Source organism: Hypanus sabinus, chromosome 6 (genome assembly GCF_030144855.1).
Source record: "Hypanus sabinus isolate sHypSab1 chromosome 6, sHypSab1.hap1, whole genome shotgun sequence".
NCBI classification, from domain to species: domain Eukaryota; kingdom Metazoa; phylum Chordata; class Chondrichthyes; order Myliobatiformes; family Dasyatidae; genus Hypanus; species Hypanus sabinus.
The window spans coordinates 148,488,070-148,511,382 of record NC_082711.1 but is presented as its reverse complement, the minus strand read 5'-3'; the positions used below and the strand labels follow the sequence as shown (position 1 = coordinate 148,511,382).

Sequence of the window (23,313 nt, the reverse complement as noted above, 5' to 3'; positions counted from 1 at the left end):
TTACAGGCCTTGGCGAAGTGGCCCTTCTTTCCGCAGCTGGAGCAGGTAGCTTCTTGGGCCGGGCAGCATTTTTGGGGGTGCTTTTCAAGTCTGCAGAAGTAACACTGCACGGACTTGCAACTGGCAGCAGCCGTGGTCGATTCGCTGGAGGGTTGTGGGGAGTTCACGGCCTTGCGAGTGGCAGCAGCTGTGGTCGATTCGCCGGCGGGTGGCGGGGTCTGCAGCGTCCATGGGATTGGCGGGAGATCGCGCGGCTGGACAGCATCAGCGTTGTGCAGAGCAGCCTCCAGCATGTCGGCCAGCTCAATCGCCGACTGTAAGGTAAGATCGGCGTTTTCCAGCAGCCGCTGGCGCACGTACACTGACCTGATCCCCGTATTCGAAGGTCTCTCGTATCAGGAGCTCTGCATGCTGTTCTGCCGTCAGCCCCCTGCAGTCACAGGCCCGCACGAGAGTCTGTAGGGCTCGGACAAATTCAGCGCTCGACTCTCTGGCCCGCTGCCGCTGCATCACTAAGCGATTTCTTGCATAGACAGTGTTCACCAGCCACAGGTACTGTCTCTTGAGGGCGTCCAGTGTCCCTTGGTAGGTCGGCAGGTCCCTGATTGGGGAGTATACCCGCGGACTGACTCTGGAGAGGAGAAATCTGTGCATGATAGCAGGCTCAGTCACGTGAATATCTTCCAGGTACGATTGGAAGCATGCAAGCCAGAGTTCAAAGGTAATGGCTGCTTTGGGAGATTGAGGATCAATGTCCAATTCGTCCGGTCGTAAAATGCTCTCCATGTTTTAAAATTGCAGCTAATAGAATTGATGCACCATCAATAACTCTTGGAGATGGGAGGCGAACGATAGGCTTTTATTAGCTGCAAGAGACCACCACACAACATCCTGGAGACTGAGGGAGGAGCAGTGCCTCCAATCGCCTTTATACAGGGGTCTATGAGAGGAGCCACAGGAGCAGTCAGCAGAGGGGCATGTCCAGACAGGTATATATAGTTCACCACATTGCTAAAAACAGAACAGCTGACTAATGAGATCAGTTACATTGTTTTTGTTGAATAATGAAATCCAAAGAGAGCAAATGGTTGACCCTGAGGTAGACACTACTAACTGATACCCCCTGCAGAATGCAAGAGAAAACAGAAAAACTCCGTTCTGATCAACCTTCAAGGACCCAACACCTGCTCACAGCAAGGGCTCAACAAAAATCATTAGACTTGGCGGTGGTTCTGAGGAAAGTAGCGAACTGCATTGCATAACCTAACTCAATCTACAAATGAGGGGAAATGAAACATAGCTTGACTTCAAAAGCAATCAACTGAAAATAGAGCAGGGGTGCATACTTGCAGGCGAGGCCATCTGATATTGAAGACAGACTGCAATCCACCAACAAGCACACTGACATGTTTACAAGGAATATGGTGCTAGCTAATAAACAAGTAGACTTAGTGAATTGCTCAAAGACAAACAATATTCAATTTACTAGAGCGGCTAGACAGAAACCATGCATAGCCTCCTTTCAGCTTGCATAAAAGTTGGAAAATTATCAGGTCTATCACAAGCAGTCATTTGCAGACTGCTCTGGTTAAAGGATACATTGTGAATCTCTGAAGCAGCAAGGAAGAAAGATGAGTCAAAGCAAAGGAGCAATCAGTCGGAAAGCTAACTGACACTCTATCCCACCGAAAAAAACACCAGACTCAGGTTAGAAGAATTAAGGCAATTATTTACAATGGTGGTGATCAACAAGAACTTAAAAGGTGTTTGTGCTGTAGCGCTGAAGAGGTCTCTTACACTCAAGAGCAAGCCCATGGGTCAGAAGATTGTTTAGATATATTTTAAACAAAGCTTGATGCAATTGTATTTGAAAAGCATAAAATGTAAAATACTGTGCAATTTAGTACTGGGTGACTATTGAAGAAATGCTTAGATGACAAGCATCAACTTTGTACAGAAAAAAAATATTGGGCCTAGGCATACGTGCTTCACTTGAATCTAAACCTATTGGTCCGAAGCAACTCACCCATGGTAACTCACTTTTCCATTTCCCCTCATTTGCACACCCAACTTCTTTCTGTAAGTATCTAACCTGCTCACCTCAACAACTTGCCATATTTCCACTCTCATCAGTCTCTGAGTAAAGATACCTCCCCCCACCCCACCAAAGTCCATCTTTTGTGTTGATAATCCTCTGGGGTTCTGCTCTCCACCATAAGTGTAAATGGTCTAACTATTCTCCCAGTAATAATTCTTCCATAATAATAAAGATCTCTATAAGTCATCTTCTCTACCCTAAACAGGTCCAACCTTTAGTATTGTCCTGGCAGATTATTCTTTACACCCCCTCTACAGTTAAGAGTTGTCAAGGAAGATCAGGTTTTTGCACGGATATTGAGGAATTGGATGTGGTTGTGGAGGATGACCTAACCGAGGATCACCATGGCGATCGGGTCTCTGGCACTGAGCCCGGTTCTGTGGTGCAGTAGGGAAAGCGGAAAAAGTGGAATGTGGTAGTCACAGGGGATTCCATAGTGAGGGGAACAGACAGGAGGTTCTGTCAGCCTGATAGAGATACCAGCATGGCGTATTGCCTCCCAGGTGCCAGGGTGCAAGATGTCTCTGATCAGTTGCAGAGTATTCTGAAGGTGAGTGGTGAACAGCCAGAAGTCTTGGTACACATTGATACCAATGACATAGGTAGAAAAAGGAAGAAGGTCCTGAAGAGAGAATTCAGGGAGTTAGGTAGTTAGCTGAAAAGCAGGACCTCTACGATAGTAATCTCAGGTTGCTGCCTGTGCCACGTGCTAGTGAGTGCAAGAATATTATGATCAAGCATATTAATGTGTGGCTGAGATACTGGTGTAGGGGGCAATGCTCCAGATTACTGGATCATTGGTGCCTCTTCCGGGGGAGGTACGACCTGTACAAATAGGGTGGGTTACACCTGAACCCAAAGAGGTCCAATATCCTAGCCTGCACATTTAATAGAGCTGTGAGAAAACTGATTTAGCAGGGGGATGGGAACCGTAGTGATAGGGTTGAGAAAGGGGAAAACAGAAATAAAGCAAAGATAGCATGCAACAGAAATTATAGAAAGACCAGGCAGGAGATGAGGCTTAATCACTGCCAGTGGCATGAGTTACAGGGCAACAGAGGTGTGAAGCAGTTAGGTCGGAAAGCAACAAATACCAGACTGAAAGTGTTATATTTCAATGCACACAGCATAAGGAATAAAATGGACGATCTTGAAATTCAGCTACAGATTGGCAAATATGACATTGTGGCCATCTCTGAAACTTGGCTAAAGGATGGCTGCCATTGGGAATTGAACATCCAAGGACATACGATGTATCAGAAAGATAGGATAGTAGGCAGAGAGGGTGGCATGGCTCTGTATAAGAAATAATATTAAATCAGTAGAAAGAGATGACATTGGATTAGAAGATGTAGAGTCTCTATGGGTTGAGTTAAGAAATGACAAGTGTAAAAGGACCCTAATGACAGTTGTATACAGGTCTCCAAATAGCAGCCAAGATGTGGATTACAAATTATAGTAGGAGATAGAAAAGGTGTGTCAAAAAGGCAATGACATGAAAAGCACTGGGGATTTTAACATGAAAGTGGATTGGGAAAACCAGGTCAGTACTGGACCTCAAAAGAGAGAATTTGTAGAATATCTACAAGATGGCTTATTAGAACAACTTGTCGTTGAGCCCACTAGGGGATGGGCTGTGCTGGATTGGGTGTTATGCAATAATCCAGAGGCGATAAGGGAGCTTAAGGTTAAGGAACCCTTAGGGAACAGTGATCAGAATATGATTGAGTTCACATTGAAATTTGAGAGGGAAAAAATAAACTCCAATGTGTCAGTATTTCAGTAGAATAAAGGAAATTACAATGGCATAAGAGGGGAACTGGCTGAAGTTGACTGGAAAGGGACATTTGCAGGAAGAATAGCAGAGCAGCAATGGCTGGAGTTTCTGCAAAAAATGAGGGAAGTGCAAGAGAGAGATATTCCAAATAAGAAGTAGTTTTCAAATGGAAGAGGGACACAACCGTGACTGATAAGTGAAGTCAGAGCCAAAGTAAAAGCAAAAGAGAGGGCATACAAGGAAGCCAGAACTAGTGGGCAGATAGAGGATTGGGAAGCTTTTAAAAACCTGCAGAAGGAAACTAAGATGGTCATTAGGAAGGAAAAGATAAATTATGAAAGAAAGCTGGTGACTAATATCAAAGAAGATACTAAAAGCTTTTCTTAAGTATATAAAGGGTAAAAGAGAGTTGAGGGTAGATATAGGACTAATAGAAAATGATGCTGTTGATATTGTAACGAGAGAAGCAAAGAAGGCAGAGAAACTGAATGCGTATTTTGCATCAGTCTTCACAGTGGAAAACATCTGCAGTATACCGGACATTCAAGAGTGTCAGGGAAGTGAAGTATGTGCAGTGAAAATTACAACTGAGAAAGTGCTCAGGAAGGGTCTGGGGGTGAATAAGTCTCCTGGACCTGATGGAATGCACCCTCGGGTTCTGAAGGAAGTAGCTGGAGAAATTGCGGAGGCATTAACAATAATCTTTCAAGAATCAGTAGATACTGGCATTCTACCGGATGACAGGAAAACTGCAGATGTTACTCCGCTATTTAAGAAGGGTGGGAAGTAGCAGAAAGGAAACTATAGACCTGTTAGCCTGACATCAGTGGTTAGGAAGTTGTTGGAATTGATTGTTATGGATAAGATGATGGAGTAGTTGGAGGCACATGACAAGATAGACCAAAGCCAGCATGGTTTCCTGAAAAGAAAATCCTCCCTGACAAACCTACTGTAATTCTTTAAGGAAATTACAAGGAGGGTAGACAAAGGAGATGCAGTAGGCGTGCTGGACTTGGATTTTCAGATGGCCTTTGACAAGGTGCCACACATGAGGCTGCTTAGCAAGATAAGAGTCCATGGAATTACAGGGAAGTTACTAGCATGGATGGAGCATTGACTGATCGGCAGAAAAACAAGAAAGTGGGAGTAAAAGGATCCTAATCTGCTGGCTGCTGGTTACCAGTGGAGTTCCACCAGGATTGGTGTTGGGACCACTGCTTTTTACAATGTATGTCAATGATTTGGACCAGGGTATTAATGGATTTGTGGGTAATTTGCCGATGATATGTGGAGGAGCTGGTAGTATTGAGGAAACAGAGAGCCTGCAGAGAGACTTAGATAGTTTAGGGGAATGAGCAACGAAGTGGCAAATGAAATACAATGTTGGAAAGTGTATGGTCATGCACTTTGGTGGAAGAAATAAATGGACAGACTATTATTTAGATGGTGAGAGAATTCAAAATGCAGAGATGCAAAGGGACTTGGGAGTCCTTGTGCCAGATACCCTAAAGGTTAACCTCCAGGTTGAGTTGGTTGTGAAGAAGGAAAATGCAATGTTGGCATTCATTTCTAGAGGAATAGAGTATAACAGCAGGAATGTGAGGTTGAGGCTCTATAAGGCACTCGTGAGACCACACTTGGGAGTATTGTGTGCAGTTTTGGGCTCCTTATTTTAGAAAGGATATACTGACATTGGAGTGGACTCAGAAGATTCATGAGAATGATTCCAGGAATGGAAGAGTTACAACATGAGGAATGTCATATGGTATGAGGACTGAGTGTTATGAAGTCATTCCTGCCTGTAGCCATCAAACTTTACAACTCCTCCCTCGGAGAGCCAATAGGCTGGTCCTGGACTTATTTCCACTTGGAATATTTCACTTATTATTATTTAATTATTTATGGTTTTATATTGCTATATTTCTACACTATTCTTGTTTGGTGCAACTGTAACAAACCCCAATTTCCCTCGGGATCAATAAAGTATGTTTGTCTGTCTGTCTGTTGGGCTGTATTCCCTGGAGTTCAGGAGAATGAGGGGGGATGTCATTGGAACATTCCGAATGTTAAGAGTCCTGAACAGATTAGATATGGGGGTTATTTCCCACATAGAGGATCCTAGGACAAGAGGGCACGACTTCAGGATTGAAGGACATCCATTTAGAACAGAGATGTGGAGAAATTACTTTAGTCAGAGGGTTGTAAATCTGTGGAATATGTTACTACAAGCGGTTGTGGAGGCCAAATCATTGGGTGTCTTTAAGACAGAGATAGATAGGTTCTTGATTAGCCAGGCATCAAAGGGTATGGGGTGAAGTTAGGGGAGTGGGGATGACTGGAAGAATTGGATCCGCCCATGACTGTACAGTGGAGCAGACTCAATGGGCTGAATGGCCTACTTCAGCTCCTATATCTTATGATCACCAAAGCCACAATTGTATATTAGGAACATAAGTGAATTTTAAGAACACTAGTGAGTCAAGTGTTTTCTATTTAGACACAGGAACAAGGGTGATCAGTAAACTCTGCTCCTATCAGCAGAAGTAAGTTACTTGTTGCAACTACAAGATAAACTACAATGACAGGAAATACTTCAGGGCAATAGAACATTCATAGGAAGCAAATGGCTTGAAGTAGAATATACAGATGTTAGTTGCATCCCCCACCTGATGCCACTGATAACATTTTCAAGAAATAACTAAACAGAGCTGTATATTTCTTCTGTTCCACTTACCCCAATATTACAAAAAGTAAATAGTGGTTCCTGTGTTGAATAGTATCTCTGTTCTTTGTTAAGACTCCTCTTCATCCATCCTTGGTTTCTTCATCTGTCCTGCTATCATCATCATCACCTGTATTGTCATTTATTCTCTCCTATCATGCACCAATCACTTTTACCCTTCATATACCTCATTTCCTCCTTTCCCTGTTTCTGAATGTACTTCAAATCCTTAGCATTTTCAGCTTCTGCCAAATCTGGTAGAAGATCATTGACTCAAGACTTTGTCAGTTTCTCTTCAAGCAGAAGTTGTCTGACGTGCTGAGTGCAAGGCTTTCAAAGGGACCAGAGCGTTCCTTCAGAGACATAACTGATTGCTAATATACAGCTGCAGGAAGCAAACGGAAAGGTACCTGGTTTAGAGGAGGTGCAGTGAAGAATCGCCAAACTAGTTCCTGGAATGGTGTAAGACTGTCATTTGAGGAAATATTGAGTAAATTAGGCCTTGAGTTTAGAAGAATGAGGTGTGACATTCAAAACAGAGGTTTTGACAGAGTGAATGTCGCAAGGGTCTTCACCAGGGCTGAGAAATACAAGACAGTCAAACTCTCAGAACGAGAAGCTGCCCATTTAAAACTGATTTTTTTTTTCCCTTTCAGAGGATGACAAACCTTTGAAATTCTCTACCTTAGAGAATTGTGTGAGCTCAGTTATTGACGACACTCAGAGCTGAGATTGATATGTTTCTGGATATCAGTGGAACCCTGAACTGTAGAGATTGGGTAAGAAGAGGGTGTTGAGGTAAAGGTCAGCCACGAACTTGCTGAATATTGGAGTACTCAATATTGCTGAATACTCAAGTGGTGGAAATGCACATCTCTACTTCTATCTCTAATCATCCCAAGTCCCTACTATTTTCTGTTCTAATTTCAGAATTCCAGATTCCTCAGTATTTTTTTGTCTATGTTCTGCTATGCCCTGTATCAAAAATGGAAACTGAATTTGATTCCGTCCTTTGTCAGTACTGGAGAAACTTCGGAACATGCAAAGTTTGCTCCAACATTCATTTACACATATAAAACATTAAAATTTTTCAAACATTTCCAAACTAAAAATAAGAAGTGTTCAAAAAATTCAGCAGTTCAGGCAACATCTGTGGGGAGAGAGAAACAAAGTTAATATTTCAGATCAGTGACATTAACACTTCTTCTCTCTCCACAGATGCTACCTGACCTGTTGAGTATTTTCCAGCTTTTAATAAGTATCTGCAGTAATCCGTTCCAAGAACATACTTCCAAAACTGCATTATGAAATTTGGATATGGAAAACTGGATGATAAAGTTTTTATTTAATTGACTAAAATAATTACTTAAGAAGCTTTAACATTGCATTAGAGTTAATTGTATATAAGTATTGCTAAATCCTAAATGCTGACACAAGGGTTTGCATTAAATAATAAACTTCCATAAATTACATCCTGCTGTTCTGATCATAATTAACAAATGACTTCCTAGATATATAGGCACCAGGTATTCTGTTGGTGGAATATTTTGCATACATTCTTAGATTAGAAATAAATAACAGAGAAAAGAAAAAAACATGTTTTGAAGTGGACCACAAATCACAATATGCATAAATTAATCATGATGTTCAATATCTACACCTCCCTTTCAGTTATCTAATAACAAGAGAGATCAGTAATTACTGATAGGTGAATGCCTCATGTTTATGAGGTTATTAATGTGAAAAAGACATTGTGTTGTATTCACAGGAAAAGCACATCTGAACTTATTGTCAGCATTTTAAGAGATGAGAAATCAAAGGCTCACTTATTACATATTAATAAGGATGCTTAATTAGTCTGTATTTCTGTTATGCTTATTAGATTTAGCACTGGAAGCTGATGGAGTTCATCTGATAAACATGAATCAATACTAAAGACTGCTTTCATGTTATCTCACTATTCACGGTTTATGCCAAGCTTCTTCACACCATTTTTTTTCTGAGGAATATTACAGGGCAATTGAACAGCTCGGAATCGCGTCATAAATCTGATTACATGTTACTAGTGCTCATTCTTTAAACAAAGTGAATTATGTCCATAACAAAGATAGAAAGGTTATTTTCAATTTCCCTCTGATTCCTTCCCTTGCGTTTCCTATTTTACCCAAGGCAGTGATTCATGTGAGGATTAAATTCCATGATCATCTGCAGCCCTCCAGTACTTTGCCCAGGTGGCAATTCAGAAATGGATTGTCAATATCACCAGGCTTAACCTATTCTTCAGCTGCCACCATGTGTATTCCAGTGTGGAAATTGAAAGTCAGAAGAGCAGTTTAAATGTATCCTTTCTAACCCCAGAGAAATAGGGGGAAAAATCACCACAGCGTCCCTTATTAATTGAACACAGACCCAGGAGTCTAGTCCATGATATTCATTACCTGGAATCCTCAATACCTCACCCCTATGTACATTTAACTATCAAATCAGTCAAACATTATTCTCTTATACTCAGTAGTCATCTCTCTTCTGAGCCTTTAAACTCCCCGTGTTAATCTCCCCTCACCTCTACCTCATCTATTTCCTCAGAGAAATTCCTTAAAAATCAGCAGTTTGATCAAGAATTTGCTCATCTTTCATAATATGGCTCATCACTAAATGTTGATAAATAATCCTCTTGTGCTTCACTTTACATAAAAGCAGTTAAATAATATTGACTCTGCGTTGAGGAAATGCTCACCATTTGTTTCTACTGGATTTTTTGCGTTGTTTAGATGTGTGATTGTGTTGAAACTTTAAGTTCACTAATGTGATCAACAACCCCACCCCCAAACCCCTCCCCCAACTCCAGCACAAAACGCAACAAGATCATCCCCCAAATTCCCCTCCCTTGCACAAAAAAAACTAACAAAAATGCAACAGGAACATTGACCACCCCCCTCAAACCCACCCTCCCCGCACAATAAAACAACAAGAAAGAATGGGTGACAACACAGAATATAAAAACCATAAGACTAACTATGTAACTTTCAACTCAATTCAAGGATCATTAGACATAAGTACCAAATATTGGCCTTCCCAGAGACACCCACATTCTTTGAAAGAATTAAATTCTGTCCTCCAATGTATTCACAAAAACCCTTGTGAAAATCTGGAATAACGTTAGAAGTGTACAACAGGTATCTCAGCACAGAAAGGGATACGAACTATTCCCTATCTTACATTTCTTTCAGATACTACCCATTACTTGCGCACGTAATATTCTCTCCCCCTCCCCAATTACATTGCTTTTAGCTCTTTTAACAACAATTATAAAATAAGTATTATGCTTGCAAATGAATTATTGTTGGAAAACTGTATAGCATGTAAGTAGACACTTTAGCCCATTTACTCCATATGGCCATCAAGCATCTCCAACTAGACTAATTACTTTCTTGTTCTCTTCATTTTTCCATCAACTTCTCACGGATGCTATCACTCATCTACACACAAGGGACAATTTAGATTGCCCATTTAACCTGACAGCCCCACTTATTTTGGATGTGGGAGGAAATCACAGCTTCCAGGAGAAACCCACGCTGTTACAGGAAGAATGATTAGATTCCTTCTGTGGTTTTCAATGTTGCTCCAGGAGTTTCTGGCTCTCCAAATATATGGAAAAAGTAAAGAACAAGAAGAAGAAAGCTATCTTATTAAAGGCGATTAAGAATGAATCAATTTACCTGTCTGCTTGCATGGATACACATGAACAATGTTAATAATTTCCTTCAAACCTGATCTGGCATATTTGCAATAAATTGTAAGGACGAATTTCTAACAGTATAGCAGTGAGTGGAGTGAGCAGTTCAGGGATGTTTTCAGACCAAATATCTAATTGATAACTATATTGCAGCAGAGCAGAATGAGGGTGAGGAGAAATAATGATATGGGAGTGCAGGAAGTTTGGTTGCTCAAGACTCATAGTAGGAACCACCATGGTCCCCTGGGCATACAGAAGCAGTGAGTTAGGTGACTATTCCTTGGCAGACAGGCTGTGCCAGAGTATCGCCTGGTTTATTCTCAACTCTACAGCAAGTACATCTTCCACACTCAACCCTTTTGGCCTCATGCAAATTATATTTTCATTAAAATTGCAAACCAAGAAACTTCAGGCCTTTTTCATTATTTCCAGAGTCCTCCGATCAAAAGGAGGACAAACTGCATAACAGTTTTAATGCCTTATCGCTGATCTTTCAAACACAGATTTGGGCAACGATTCTGGAATGTAATTTGCATAATCTTGCTTTTTTTACCTCTATGCATTTTTTTGCCTGTATCTTTAATGATAACACTTGGTGTAATTGTTATTCTAATGCATGTAGAAACTAAGGTAAACCTGATTTATTACATACAATTCTTTGTTCAAATAAGTTCCCTGATTAAAATAATTCCTTTATAAGCAGTGATACTTACGCTGTGCTACCCTATCACAGATAGCATTCAAAAATGGATTGTCAATATCACCAATAGAGTCAAACTTCTATAGATTCAAATCTCTCTTGAGAACTTCACTGTTGTACACAGTCACTAATGCAGCACTGGAGATGTGCTGCATTATCAGAGACAACGCTTCTAGGCACGGTATTAAAAAGGTATCAGATATGTTTTGCAATTTCAGTCATTCCATTATAATAATCACTAAAGCTGCAGAATACAAATTAATCTAGGGACAGGAAGCTGCAGTTAGGAGGGAAGTGCTGAAGCTGAGAGATTATTTTCTTTGGAGAACAAGAGACTAGGAGGTTTAAAAAGATTTATTTAAAAATTCTGAGGAAATGGACGGAGTGGAAGTTTACTTCCTCCGCTTAAATTTGGTGTACAGGGATCACTGATATAGAGAGTAAGATTAAGGGAAATGTCCTCACATAAAGACTTCTTCACTCTGAAAAACAGTTGAGGAAGAGACCTTTGCTGTAAGGAAGTGGGCAGTCATTTGAAGTACAGCAAGACACACAGATAGTGTTACAGCAAAGAATTCACGCTGACATGAAAGGCTAAATAGCTTCCTTTAATACTAATTTTGATGGTCTTATTACTGCATACGGTATAAGGGTTTCTTTTGAGTTTAGCTGTGCTCTCTCTAATCTGCCAGTATCTTGTGCAGTTAACAGGCATAGTGGAATATTCAACTCATCAACACAAACCCTGCCAAAACTCAAACATCTACATCTGCCCCCTCCATCCCGCTGGTTTTCTTTCATTTTTTTTTATTCTTTTGCAACTTTATTGGGCTCTGGATTCTTTTATTTTTGTTTTTAAACCCAAGAACATTGGCAATTTTTATTTACATTAAGCTCATTCCCAAAAGCAAAGGAGTACTTTTCTAGATGCTGCTGCTTTAAATCTTGGTTACATCATTTAAATCATCTTGATAAACTATCATAGCTCTTAAATCATTTTCTTTTCCGACTATCAGAATAATTAGCTTTGAAATACCATATCATCCATTCCTGCAGATGTATAACATCTGAAAGGAGATAAAGACATCGACATCACATCATTTTATCCATTGCTAGCTCAATCTGATTATTAAAGGTATTTACATTTATCTGTGGGATTAAAGAACGGCACTCCAGAAAAATGGGTCCAACATTTTGAAGCTATTACAAAGAAAGTACATTAGCAGCTATATTTCATCCAAAGTTTGAGTTGATTTGGTATGCCACCAGACTCCAGCAAGTTTCTACAGATGCCGCCTGGAGTGCATGCCAGCTGGTTGCATCACCGTCTGGTATGGAGAGGCCACGGCACTGGGCTGGAAAAAGTTGCATACTGCTGCAAACTCACCCAGTTCCATCATGGGCACCAGCCTCCCAGCATTGAGAACGCCTTAAAAGGAGAGGCCACTAAAAGGCAGCATCCATCATTAAGGGCCCCCATCACCCAGGTCGTGCCCCCTTCTCATTGCTACCGTCCGGGAGGTGGTATAGGAGCCTAAATACACGCACTCAGTGCTTTAGGCACAGCTTCTTCCCCTCTGCCATTAGCTTTCTGAATGGACAGTAAACCCACCCATGAACACTACCTCACTATTTTTGCAATTAGAAATATATATTTATAAGCTATATACATATATATATTTCTTATTGTAAGTTATAGTTTTTATGTATCGCACTGTACTGCTGGTGCAGAACAGCAAATTTCACAAATATGTCAGTTATATTATACTTGATTGTGATCTTCCCCTTTGAATCAGGGTTGTAATATTTCCAGGAGCCAATTAGTTTACTCCTGTATTTTTCTTTTGGTTCTTCTTGCAGCTTTCCATGCGAAGATTGAAATAACATTTTTAATGCATTCATTCGTTAGATGCAGAGTTTGGGTGATGAATTAAGTAACAACTATGTTTTTTTCTTTCATTTTGAATTAAAATGGAACAAACTGTACGTGCAATTCAGCCCTGGCATCCTTGGAGTAGAAAGAGACCTTTTAAAATTTATTACCCACATTCCAACTGTAGTTCTTCAAATGTAATAACAATTTTTCGTGACAAATTGAATATATTACTAGAAGCTTTGATTCCTTGTAAAAAGAAAGCAAAATTAACGATGAAGACTAAATCATAAATGTATTATTCATGAATTAATAATCTGCCCTTTATCAGTAGAGGGATTCCTAAAGCCGAAAATAATGAGCACTACCTATCCTGATCTTAATTAAGACTGACCTTATTACATCGGATTTTTTGTACACGTTAAAGGTCTGCTGGGACGAGCACACTCAGAATATTGAGTTAACCCTTGGGAAATCGCTGTAAATCTGTCCATAGCTCCACGATCATGTCACCGAGTTATATAACATTGGCAGTCATGTTAAAGAAATTCACTTATGAGTAAGGGCAAAACCGAGAATACTTTCTCCGGAGAACACTTGTGTTTAAAATCGCCCAAGTTCATCTCGAACATTTGATTCCCTGCCGAAACAACTTTGCTAAGACACCGCCGATAAAACTCACAAATTAAGCACGTTTAATCTCTTAATTTAGATTGTTCAACATAAACGAGTCGGAATTTGGTTCGAAATTTTTTTTAAAAAAAATATTTCATTTTCAGCACCGAAGTTACTTGCTGCATCTTTCTTATTCTGCGCTTGAGAACAAAATGCACTGGGATATTGCATTTTAACGCACAGTGGGTGCAATTCGAGATGCAAATCTTTTTCACGCAATTGATGATTCCCTTTGCATCAAAAGTTGACCGTTAACAGCACTGACAGGTCGACCTGCTGCTTCCTGTTGCGTTTTCCTACCGGAATTACACTGAAAGCAAAGCGTGGGTAAGGCCATTCAGTCCAACCGGGTCAGTCTATTGCAGCAAAGTTCCACATCTTGCATATTCACTCACAAAAACAAATATATCATTTTTGCGACTTACACGCAAGCCCATACCATGTTCCTACCAACTGTGAATACGGTGTGTCACTAAAGAGGGAGAACATTGCCAGTACCCGCACGCTTGTTGCAACGATTAACCCAGTAAAGGGGTCGGGAAAAGCTCCTACCATCCAGTTCCTCCTCCGAGATGTTGGCCAACTGTTCGCTCTCGCTGCCGTCGGACAGCGATCCGCTCAGGTAATTCCCTTTATACAAGAGGCCGGTATGGACAGGGTGGAAAGGCATTTTTCACCCCTCTGCAAGAGAAATCAAATGCAATGGTCAGCCCTCGTGAAACTCGCAGGGTGGCTTCAGCCCCATTCTGGTTCGGTCGGACGCAAAATATCTTTCAGCCAAGCGGAGGGAAGGGGAGACCGGTTGAGAACCATCTCTAACTTCCTGCACCAGCAAGGAGGCGAGGGTTTCCAGTAAAGGGCAGCTGACCACGTCTCACTTGTTACGAGAACCTGCACTTGAAGCAGAGCTTTTTTTTTCATTGAGCAATCACATCTCCAGACAGGGAGGGAGGCAGAATGAGGTGAGGTAAGGTAGGTAGGTATGGGGTGTGGGGGGGGGGGGGTAGCACAATATAAGGGCCATTAACCCTGATAGATTTCAGCCGCTGTCTCTACAGTAGCTTCCTCAGCGAGCGGGTCAGACACTGGAGACGGTCCCGGTTACCTGGTGTGGCGCTGATTTACTTGTAATCCGGAGAAGGACGCCTTTCACCTTCCACTGGATCGAGCGGTTTTCTCTCGGGAGAGCTGGACGAGGAGGGGGCAATCGGCAAGCAATAGGACCAGCGCCCCAGATGGAGAGGGTCCAAGCGGTTGGGGCGGGTGCCGACCCCCCTCCTGGGCGGCGGGTTGTGGGAGCTCAGAGTCAGGGATTGACCAACTCGCCACTGGCTTCACTTCCCCATTTCCAGTCGGGACCCAGTGCCGGCGGAGGAGTTCCATTCGCTTAAAACTCCCATTTATCAAGCGGATGCCTTGGATTTTTCCCGCACAGCCATAGCCAAAGTTGCCCCGGCTCCCACGTCGCTGCCTAACATCGGGGCAGGTCTGGGACCGAAATCCGTTTGCTCCTTCGCTGGATGACCAGGTTTTGCGCTGCAGCCTGCCTACTAATAAATGTTGAATCTGTGAAGGGGCGACTTTTATCTTGTCACCGTCATATTTGTGGAGAGCGCTTTGCGCATGTTTTCAGCGGCATCAATTAAACCAGCGTACTGTTGAAATCCGAGCACATCTCCCCTAGTTCCTTAAGCACTAACTGGACGTTCATCAAGAATGCTTTTGTCCCGTTAACATTAAAATGGTGCCAGATCTTTTTTTCCCCTCCCTCTCTGAAGCAGAATCAACTGTTCAAATTAATCCTGAAAATAAACACAATTAGAATGGAGAACAGGTTAAAAAGCAGCAAAGCGTGGTCACACCAGAATCTCCCGTCCGTTCTTTCCACCATAGAAGCAACAGCGGGGAAGGAACAGGCCATTCAACCCGTTGAGCTGGATGGCCAATCAGTAAGACCTGTAACTCTGTCCTCTTCCCCTCGTTTTATACTCGTAACTAGCTCCAACTAGCAAAATCTATTGAACCCAAGTTGTAACTAATTTGACGTCTACAGTTGTTTGTTTGTGAGAGATTCACCCCTCCCAGCCTTTGTGTGAAGAAATATTTCCTCTTCTGCCAGGCTTGGATTCTGAATTAAAGACAATATCTCCTTTTCCTGGACAACCCCAAGTGCTGGAGAACTAAAAAAAATAAATTCATTCAAATTACTGAATGTATCTCTCTCCTGGCTGCCACCCAAGTCACCTCGTCCCGCCGTATCACACATCAAGCACCTGCTGCAGTAGCACTGGAATTCCCCGTTGATGTCTTCTTCCTGAAATCACAACAGCTGTCAGTCCTGGCTCAGCCATAGCCAAACTGATGGAGTATTAGCGGCCGTGTGTGTTAACAAAAAACATAGCATGTGTGTGTTGGTAGTACAGTGAGCAGTGTACATGTGGTGGAGTGTGCCTTACTGACAATGTGTTAGAACCCTGAGTCAGAAGGTAATGGGCTCACGTCCTGTTCCTGAGACGTTCATCTTCTGCCCAGGTTACTGATTCTGGAGAGGAGGGCAAAGATAGACAGATAGAAAGAGACTTTATTGATCCCAGTGGAAACTGCAGTGCCGCAGTAGCATAACAAGTACACAGATATACACATATTAGAAGGAAGTAAGAAGGAATTAAAAAATAATAAGTTACCTCAAACAGTAACAGGTGGGGGGGTCATCGCTTCCCCGGCTATAGGTCGCCTCCTTATAGAGCCGAATGGCCGAGGGTAAGAATGACCTCTTTGGAGAGTGCAGTTGTCTCAGTCTATTTCTAAAAGTGCTCCTCTGTTCAGCCAAGGTGGAATGCAGAGGGTGAGAAACATTGGCCAGAATTTTCCTCTGTTCTACCACGGCCTCCAGTGCTGTTTTGAAATGTGAAGGGGGAGAGAGGAGAGGAAACTTTTACAATATTGGCTAGCCCGGGGGCTGAGAGGGACGGTAGTCTATGACTCTGGAACTCCGTGGATAGTTAGCGTTTTCGTGGAGATGGGATTCGTGGGGGGAAATGGCAACGTGAGGAGAAAGAAAAACTAGATAAAGGAAGATGACAGAATAAGAAGAGTCCAGTGCAGGAACAGACCCTCGGACTCATGATACCTGTATCATACACGATGCTGAATTACACTAAACCTCTGATTGAGATAATGATCCAGGAATGAGGCAGAGGAAAGTTTTGAGCGTTTTGGCTTGGTGAGTGATTGACACCGTGTTCTGACTACTTACCATTAAGTGTCCGCACGGGCTTCACGAAATTTATCATTTCACTATGGCTGAGGAATTACTCTGGTCAGTCTGGGCATGAAGAATTACAAAGAATTTTTTAAAAGAAGCAACATGTAAAATGAAGTCCATTGAGTCACAGAGCAACATGGGTACCGACAAATATGGCTGCCACTCCTGCCTTGCATTCTCTGTGTGTTTGCACAGTTTGTTGTCTTTTGCTCATTGGTTGAACAGCCAAGTAGGTGCGGTCTGTCATTAATTCTATTTTGGTTATTATTCTATCATGGGTTAGTTGAGTATACTCACAAGAAAATGAATCTCAGGGTTGTATATAGTGACTTTGGTAGTAAACTTACTTTGAACTTTGAACTCCGTGGAGAAACTGGTCACCAATGATGTGATATCTGTTTGGAATGAAGGAAACATAGGAATAGTTGTACAATAACTATTATCAAAGTAGTAACCTAGAGACTGAACTGAGATCCAAATTTCACCATGGCACCCAGAAAATTTAAATTCATTCAGCGTTGTCAGTGAACTCTGAATCACAGTCCACTGCGAAGAGAACAGATTTATACACGTGAACATATGGACCCTGAGCTGAGCTTCTGTAGAGTATTCAAGAGCCTTGTGCTAAGTGTCAAATAATCATGGAGTCATAATACATGAAAACAGTTCCTTTGGCCCACAGTGTCCATTGCAACCACCAACCATCCATTTACTGAAATCCTACATTAATTCCATTTTATTTTCTCCACATTTCCAGATTCTACCATTCACCTACAGGCTGACGAGCCTTATATGACTGGTAGGGGAAGAAAATTGGAGACAATTCTGAGGAATAGGCTTTAAGTATATTTGGACATTTGGGCAATGATTGGGAATCACCAGCATGGCTTTGTGCATGGGAAATCCCATCTCATTAATTTGACCGAGGTTTCTTGATGAAGTGACATAGGAGATCAGTGAAAACAAGGCAGTAGTCTGCATGCATTTGACAAGGTCTTACTTGGCAGACTGGTTTGGAATGTGGAATCCAAGGTGAGCTGGCTAATTGGATCCAAAATTGGCTTGGTGATAGGAGACAGAGGGTAGTGGCGAAAGAATGTTTTCCTGATTGGAAGTTCAATGGTTCAGTTTAATATCAGAGAACGTTTAGTAGTTTTCCAAATGACACAAGAACTAGTGAAGCTTTAGATAGCATGGAAGGATGTCTAAGGCAACAGCAGATATAGGTCAGATAGAAATTTGGGCAGAACACTAACAGATGAAATTTAATCCTAACAAGTGTGGGGTGATATACTTTGAGAAGTCAGACAGAGGTCGGACAGTACAGGAAGTAAACACATATACTGAAGGACAGGAAGACTTAAGAAAGCATATCTTCAGTTTTGCGGAAAGTGGCAAAACAGGTCAATTGGATGTTGAAGAAGACATTCTCGCTCTCATTGTTTGGAATAGAGAAATATAAGAGATAGACATTATGGTGCAACTTCACAGAGCACCAGCTAGACCACACTTGGAATATTGTTTGCAGTTCTGGTCACCTCACTGATGGAGGGTTGTGATTGTACTGGAGAGAGTGAAGCGAAGGTTGCCAGGATGTTGCCCGAACTAGAGGACGTCAGTTATGGGAGGAGAGTGAATAGGTTGGGCCTATTTGCACAGAACCAAACAAGCCAAAGGAGTGACGAGAATGGCAGAGGTAATGTAGAAAGTCAAAATTCTGTTCCCATCTTAGAAATCTCAAAAACGTGAAATGATGAAAGGAATGAATATTAAAGGGGGGACTGTGGAGTAAGATTTGTTACACAGAATGTGGTTGATATCGGGAACATGCTGCCTAAATTGGTTTTGGAATCAAGTACTGTACAATTATTATGTTTATGATTCATTTAGACAGACACTGAAATAGTCAAAGCATAAAAAGATGCAGTCCCAATACAGGCAAATAGGATTTGTGTTGTTGGGTTGGCATGATTGTGATGGGCTAAAAAGCCCATTTCTGTTCTATCACTGGCACATGATGTGATTAAATAAGCAACCAATCCCTGCACGTCTCTGGAGTGTGACAGACAACTAGAGGATCTGGGGTGAACTCCACACTGACAGGACTAGGCCCAGGTCACTGCAAATGCAAGGCAGCAGCTCCATTTTTGTGCCACCATGCTGCTCTACCTTAATATTTTCTGGACTTCCTTATGACAAAGTGGCAAAGATTTAAGGTGAGGGGGATTTCTTTCACACAGAGGGTGTCTGGAGTCTTTTGGTGAAGAAGTGGTGGAGGCAATACTCTCATGATATTTAATAAGGATCTAGAAAAGGTGTGGAACTAATATGAGTGTAGTGTAGCATAGGCATGATGGGCTGAAGGGCCAGTTTCTGTGCTGTATGACTTCATGATTAAAAGAAGCCATTCAACCCATCAAGACTATGCTGCCTCACCATGCAATCCAATTATTCCATTAACTTCCCTGTAAACTATTCTCCCAAAATTCCCACCAACTCTCCCCAGAGACAACACCCGGCCTGCACTAGGGTATAATTTACAGTAGCCAATTAACCTAACAACCAGTGTGTCTTTGAAATATGTAGAGAACCAATATAAACCCACACAGTCATAAGCAGTGATCAAGCTCCACACAGGCAGCACCAAAAGTCAATATTGAACCTGGGTCAATCAAGCTGTGAGGCAGCTGCGCTTCCGCTCTCTGGAGCCTTGTTCCAACCCAGACAACAATTATCACTTAACACAATCTTTAAAAGGGTGGCAATCTTAGGGAAACTCTAATTTTCTTTGGGATCAATAAAGTATCTATCTATCTATCTATCTTAAATTGCTAATAATTGTCACAACTAATATTAGGATATTACACTGCCTCCGTTTATAATGTAACTGAGTCAGGTGATTTGGCAGCCTCTTTGATCTTTGCATTTAGAGGTGTGGAGTCATGGAAATGCCTGGTATTGTTGGAGTCTGCTAATGGCCTTAACACTGCCTTCTCACCTTGACATGCATTGGAAGGATTACGGTGATTTTTCACGAACGATAGTTGCACTTACCTCAGAAGTAAGTTCAAAATAATAGTTTTCCTTGCTGTTTTCTATTATATAATTCCTAGGATTTGGTGGTCAATGGGGATTTTACTGTAATTTTCTCCAATCTTCACATCTCCCAGACTTGTATCATTCTATTTTGTTCCCCAATGTCTCATCTCCTTCTCTTCAACTTGCCATGGATGTTAATAAACAAACTTTGACATGCAGTCTGAACTCCCTAAGTCCTAGTTGTTTTCACTACTGCAACGTATAAATTTTGTTTTCTATATTTTTAAATGCTTCATGGAGGAGATATAATGTATAACATCAGAGTTGTGCTGAAACAAATGGCTGACCCACTTCTCCTTCCTTGACGTTGCCATCATGTAGAAAGCAGACTTTAGTCGCAAAATGGCCCACACAGCTTGTGGTTGGTAAAATGCATTAATAATCTTTCTAACAAAACAAAATGATGAAACCTTGCAACTCCAAATGTAATCACAATTCATTTATTAGCATATAGGATGATGGTGAATATTGGTAGCTCAAGCTGAAGCTCGAGCTTGGCAATTAGTTAAGGTGATATCCTCAGTGCACAGTTGTTGGTTTTCCTCTCTGGACAAGGGCCCTGTTTGCTTCCCTTGGTCCTGATTAGCTACCTCTATAGTTGATCTTTGAATTCTCTTTGGCTTTTAAGGGTTCATAGATGGTGTCTATTTTGACATACACACATAATACTGGAGGAACTCAGCAGGCCAGGCAGCATCTAGGGAAAGAGTTCTGTCAACATTTTGGGCCAAAACCCTTCAGTAGGACACTACCGAGGGGTTTCGGCCTGAAACGTCAACTGTACTCTTTTCCTAAATGCTGCCTGGCCTGCTGAGTCCCTCCAGCATTTTGTGTGTGCTGCTTGGATTCCCAGCATCTGCAGATTTTCTCTTGACTTTTTTGATATGTCTGTTTACAGAGTTATCAGAAGAGAACCACGCTTCTAAAAATTCTTGTGCCTGCTTTGTGCTGGCCTGCGCCAGCACCTCCGCGGTGTCCCTGTTAAAGTGTTTGAGTAATATTTGTGTTCAGTTTTGGTCAGTATGGATGATGTAAGCAATTGGCCTGTTGTAGCATGGCTAATTATTCCACTCAATGCATCACGTATGTTTCAGCCCTCAAGTGGTGTCATTGTTCACCAAAGGTGACTCACTCGTAAGGCTTTCTTTTACATAGATTTGCAGGTTTAGGTGATTTTTTTGCTATGACTCATCTTTCTTTAATAGCTGGTGAAATAGTGAGAACACTGAGGCAAGGTCTCTTCAAAATGTAGCATTGCTTTGGTTCATCCCTTAGAAATGACTGATGCTTAGCAACATCTTTTTTGAATGTTTTGATTCTAATGATAGCCTTACTTTCTTATTAATTGTCTATATCTTGTTTTCATTTACTGTCAAACTTAAATGAAGTACTACTTTTTCTTTGCTTTTTAAGCTTCAAGTTATAGTGATGCAGTTTTCTAAACAGTTCCACATGTACCTCTGTGACTGATACAATTAGAAACTCATTCTGATCGGACAAAATTGGTTCCCCTGCAGCAACCTCTCCATTATTGCTTGGAATATTTAAAGGACAATTTTATCTCATACACTAGCCTATATATGTACATGCAGATAACCTCTTGCAGGTGTTATTTATCAAATAACATTAAACCTTTTCTTCAACATTAAGCCTGACATAAGTATGGGACAGATCTAATTCTGTACAGATTTTTGTTTCCAGCAAACCAAAGTAGAAATCTTTCAGTTGTGAACAGGAAAAATTGTTCATCATCCACTGAATTTTTGGAATTGCTGTTTTCTTTCAAATGTATTCCCCACATACACTCTGTGGCCACTTTATTAAGTACCTCCTGTACATAATAAAGTGGCCACTGAGTGTACATTTGTGGACTTCTGCTGCTGTAGCCCATCCAGTTCAAGCTTTGTCATGTTGTTCACACCACATTTGTAACATGGGATTATTTGAGTTACTGTCACCTTCCTGTTAGCTTGAACCGCTCTGACCATTCGCCTCTGACCGCCCCCATTAGCAAAGCATTTTCGCCTTCAGAACCGCAGCTCACTGGATTTTTTTTTTTGTTTTTTTTTGCATCATTCTCTGTAAACTCTAGAGACTATTGTATACGAAAATCCCAGGAGATCAGCAGTTTCTGAGATACATACTCAAACCACCACATCTGGCACCAATGTTCATTCTACAGTCAAAGTCACTGCGATCACATTTCTACCCCATTCTAATGTTTGGTCTGAACAACAACTAAACCTCTTGACCATGTCTGCATGCTCTTATGCATTAAGTTGCTACCATATAATTGGCTAATTAGATAGTTGCACTAACAAGCAGGTGTACATGTGTTCTTAATAAAATGGCATTTGCCTCTGTGTTGTTCCTTTTGTGTTTTCTTTCCTTTGGCAAGCTTCTTAACTGTCACTGTTTAGTCTTCCTGTGATTAGCTTCCCACACTGAGATATGTGCTTCAGCATCCTACAGTTCGATCATCTTGTATCTCCCCTCAGTGACGCACAATGATTCCCGCTGGTACAGTGGCAATGCTTCCTGTTAGATCTGTTTCAGTCACCATTCTCGCTCACAGGACCCAAACCTAATGTCAGAGCTCCTGTCATTATTCCTGTTGTTGGTTCACATACCACACTTGAACTGTTGAAAAACCTATTGTATTTTAGGCACCATTTCCATTGATGTTTAACTAATTTTCTCTTGATATGTCCACCAATTGAAACACAAACAACAATGAACTAGAAACATATCAATATTAAAATGTTGTAACATATCTTTCAGAGAAACTGTATTGTGGCATTTCTTCCCTTTATTTCTCATTACAGGTTCTAAACTGATAACTCCCCACAATCTTTCATGCTGTGTTTCAAATGAATTTATAGATTCTCTATTACTTCCTTAACTAGGTCATGATTGATCTGTGGGGGTGCATGAGTACCTCAATATTGGTAAATATCTGTCCTTACTTCTTTTAACAAGAAAACCTTTTACCTTTTGTGAACAGCTTCATGTTGAGCATCATCTTCCAAGCCACCTACTTCAATAGTGTTATCTGCCCAGCAAATCTTTGCATTCTTTGGATGTATGTACGTAAGAAATTCTGTGCCTAGTCATAATCAATAAGGTTTCTGAGATTGGGAATTGGCCTGCCATTTTGTATTTCCTACCATTTCAACAATTACCAGGCTTGGCATTTTATGTATACTTAGTTTTGCAAGTGCTAAATGTTTTGGCTTTCTTCTTGCTCATGTCTGTACCTCAGGTTTGTTGAGATTAATTGTGAACTTCAGAGAGCGCCACAGCCAAAGCAGTCACATAGTCATTGGTCATCCACATTGATTTTTGTCACTTTTAAAGCAGTGATTCCC

At 41.3% G+C, this 23,313-nt stretch overlaps 1 protein-coding gene across 2 annotated transcripts in view; it reads right to left on the bottom strand.

Annotated features, from left to right (window-relative positions):
* caln1 (calneuron 1) overlaps nt 1–14,251 on the bottom strand; it is a 444,094-nt gene extending 429,843 nt beyond the window's left edge. For both annotated transcript variants that reach the window (XM_059971403.1, XM_059971404.1), the window contains exon 1: nt 14,134–14,251. In XM_059971403.1, the coding sequence (XP_059827386.1) occupies nt 14,134–14,251 (118 nt within the window). The remainder of the gene's footprint in view (nt 1–14,133) is intronic.
* Between the last annotated feature and the right edge of the window lie 9,062 nt (nt 14,252–23,313).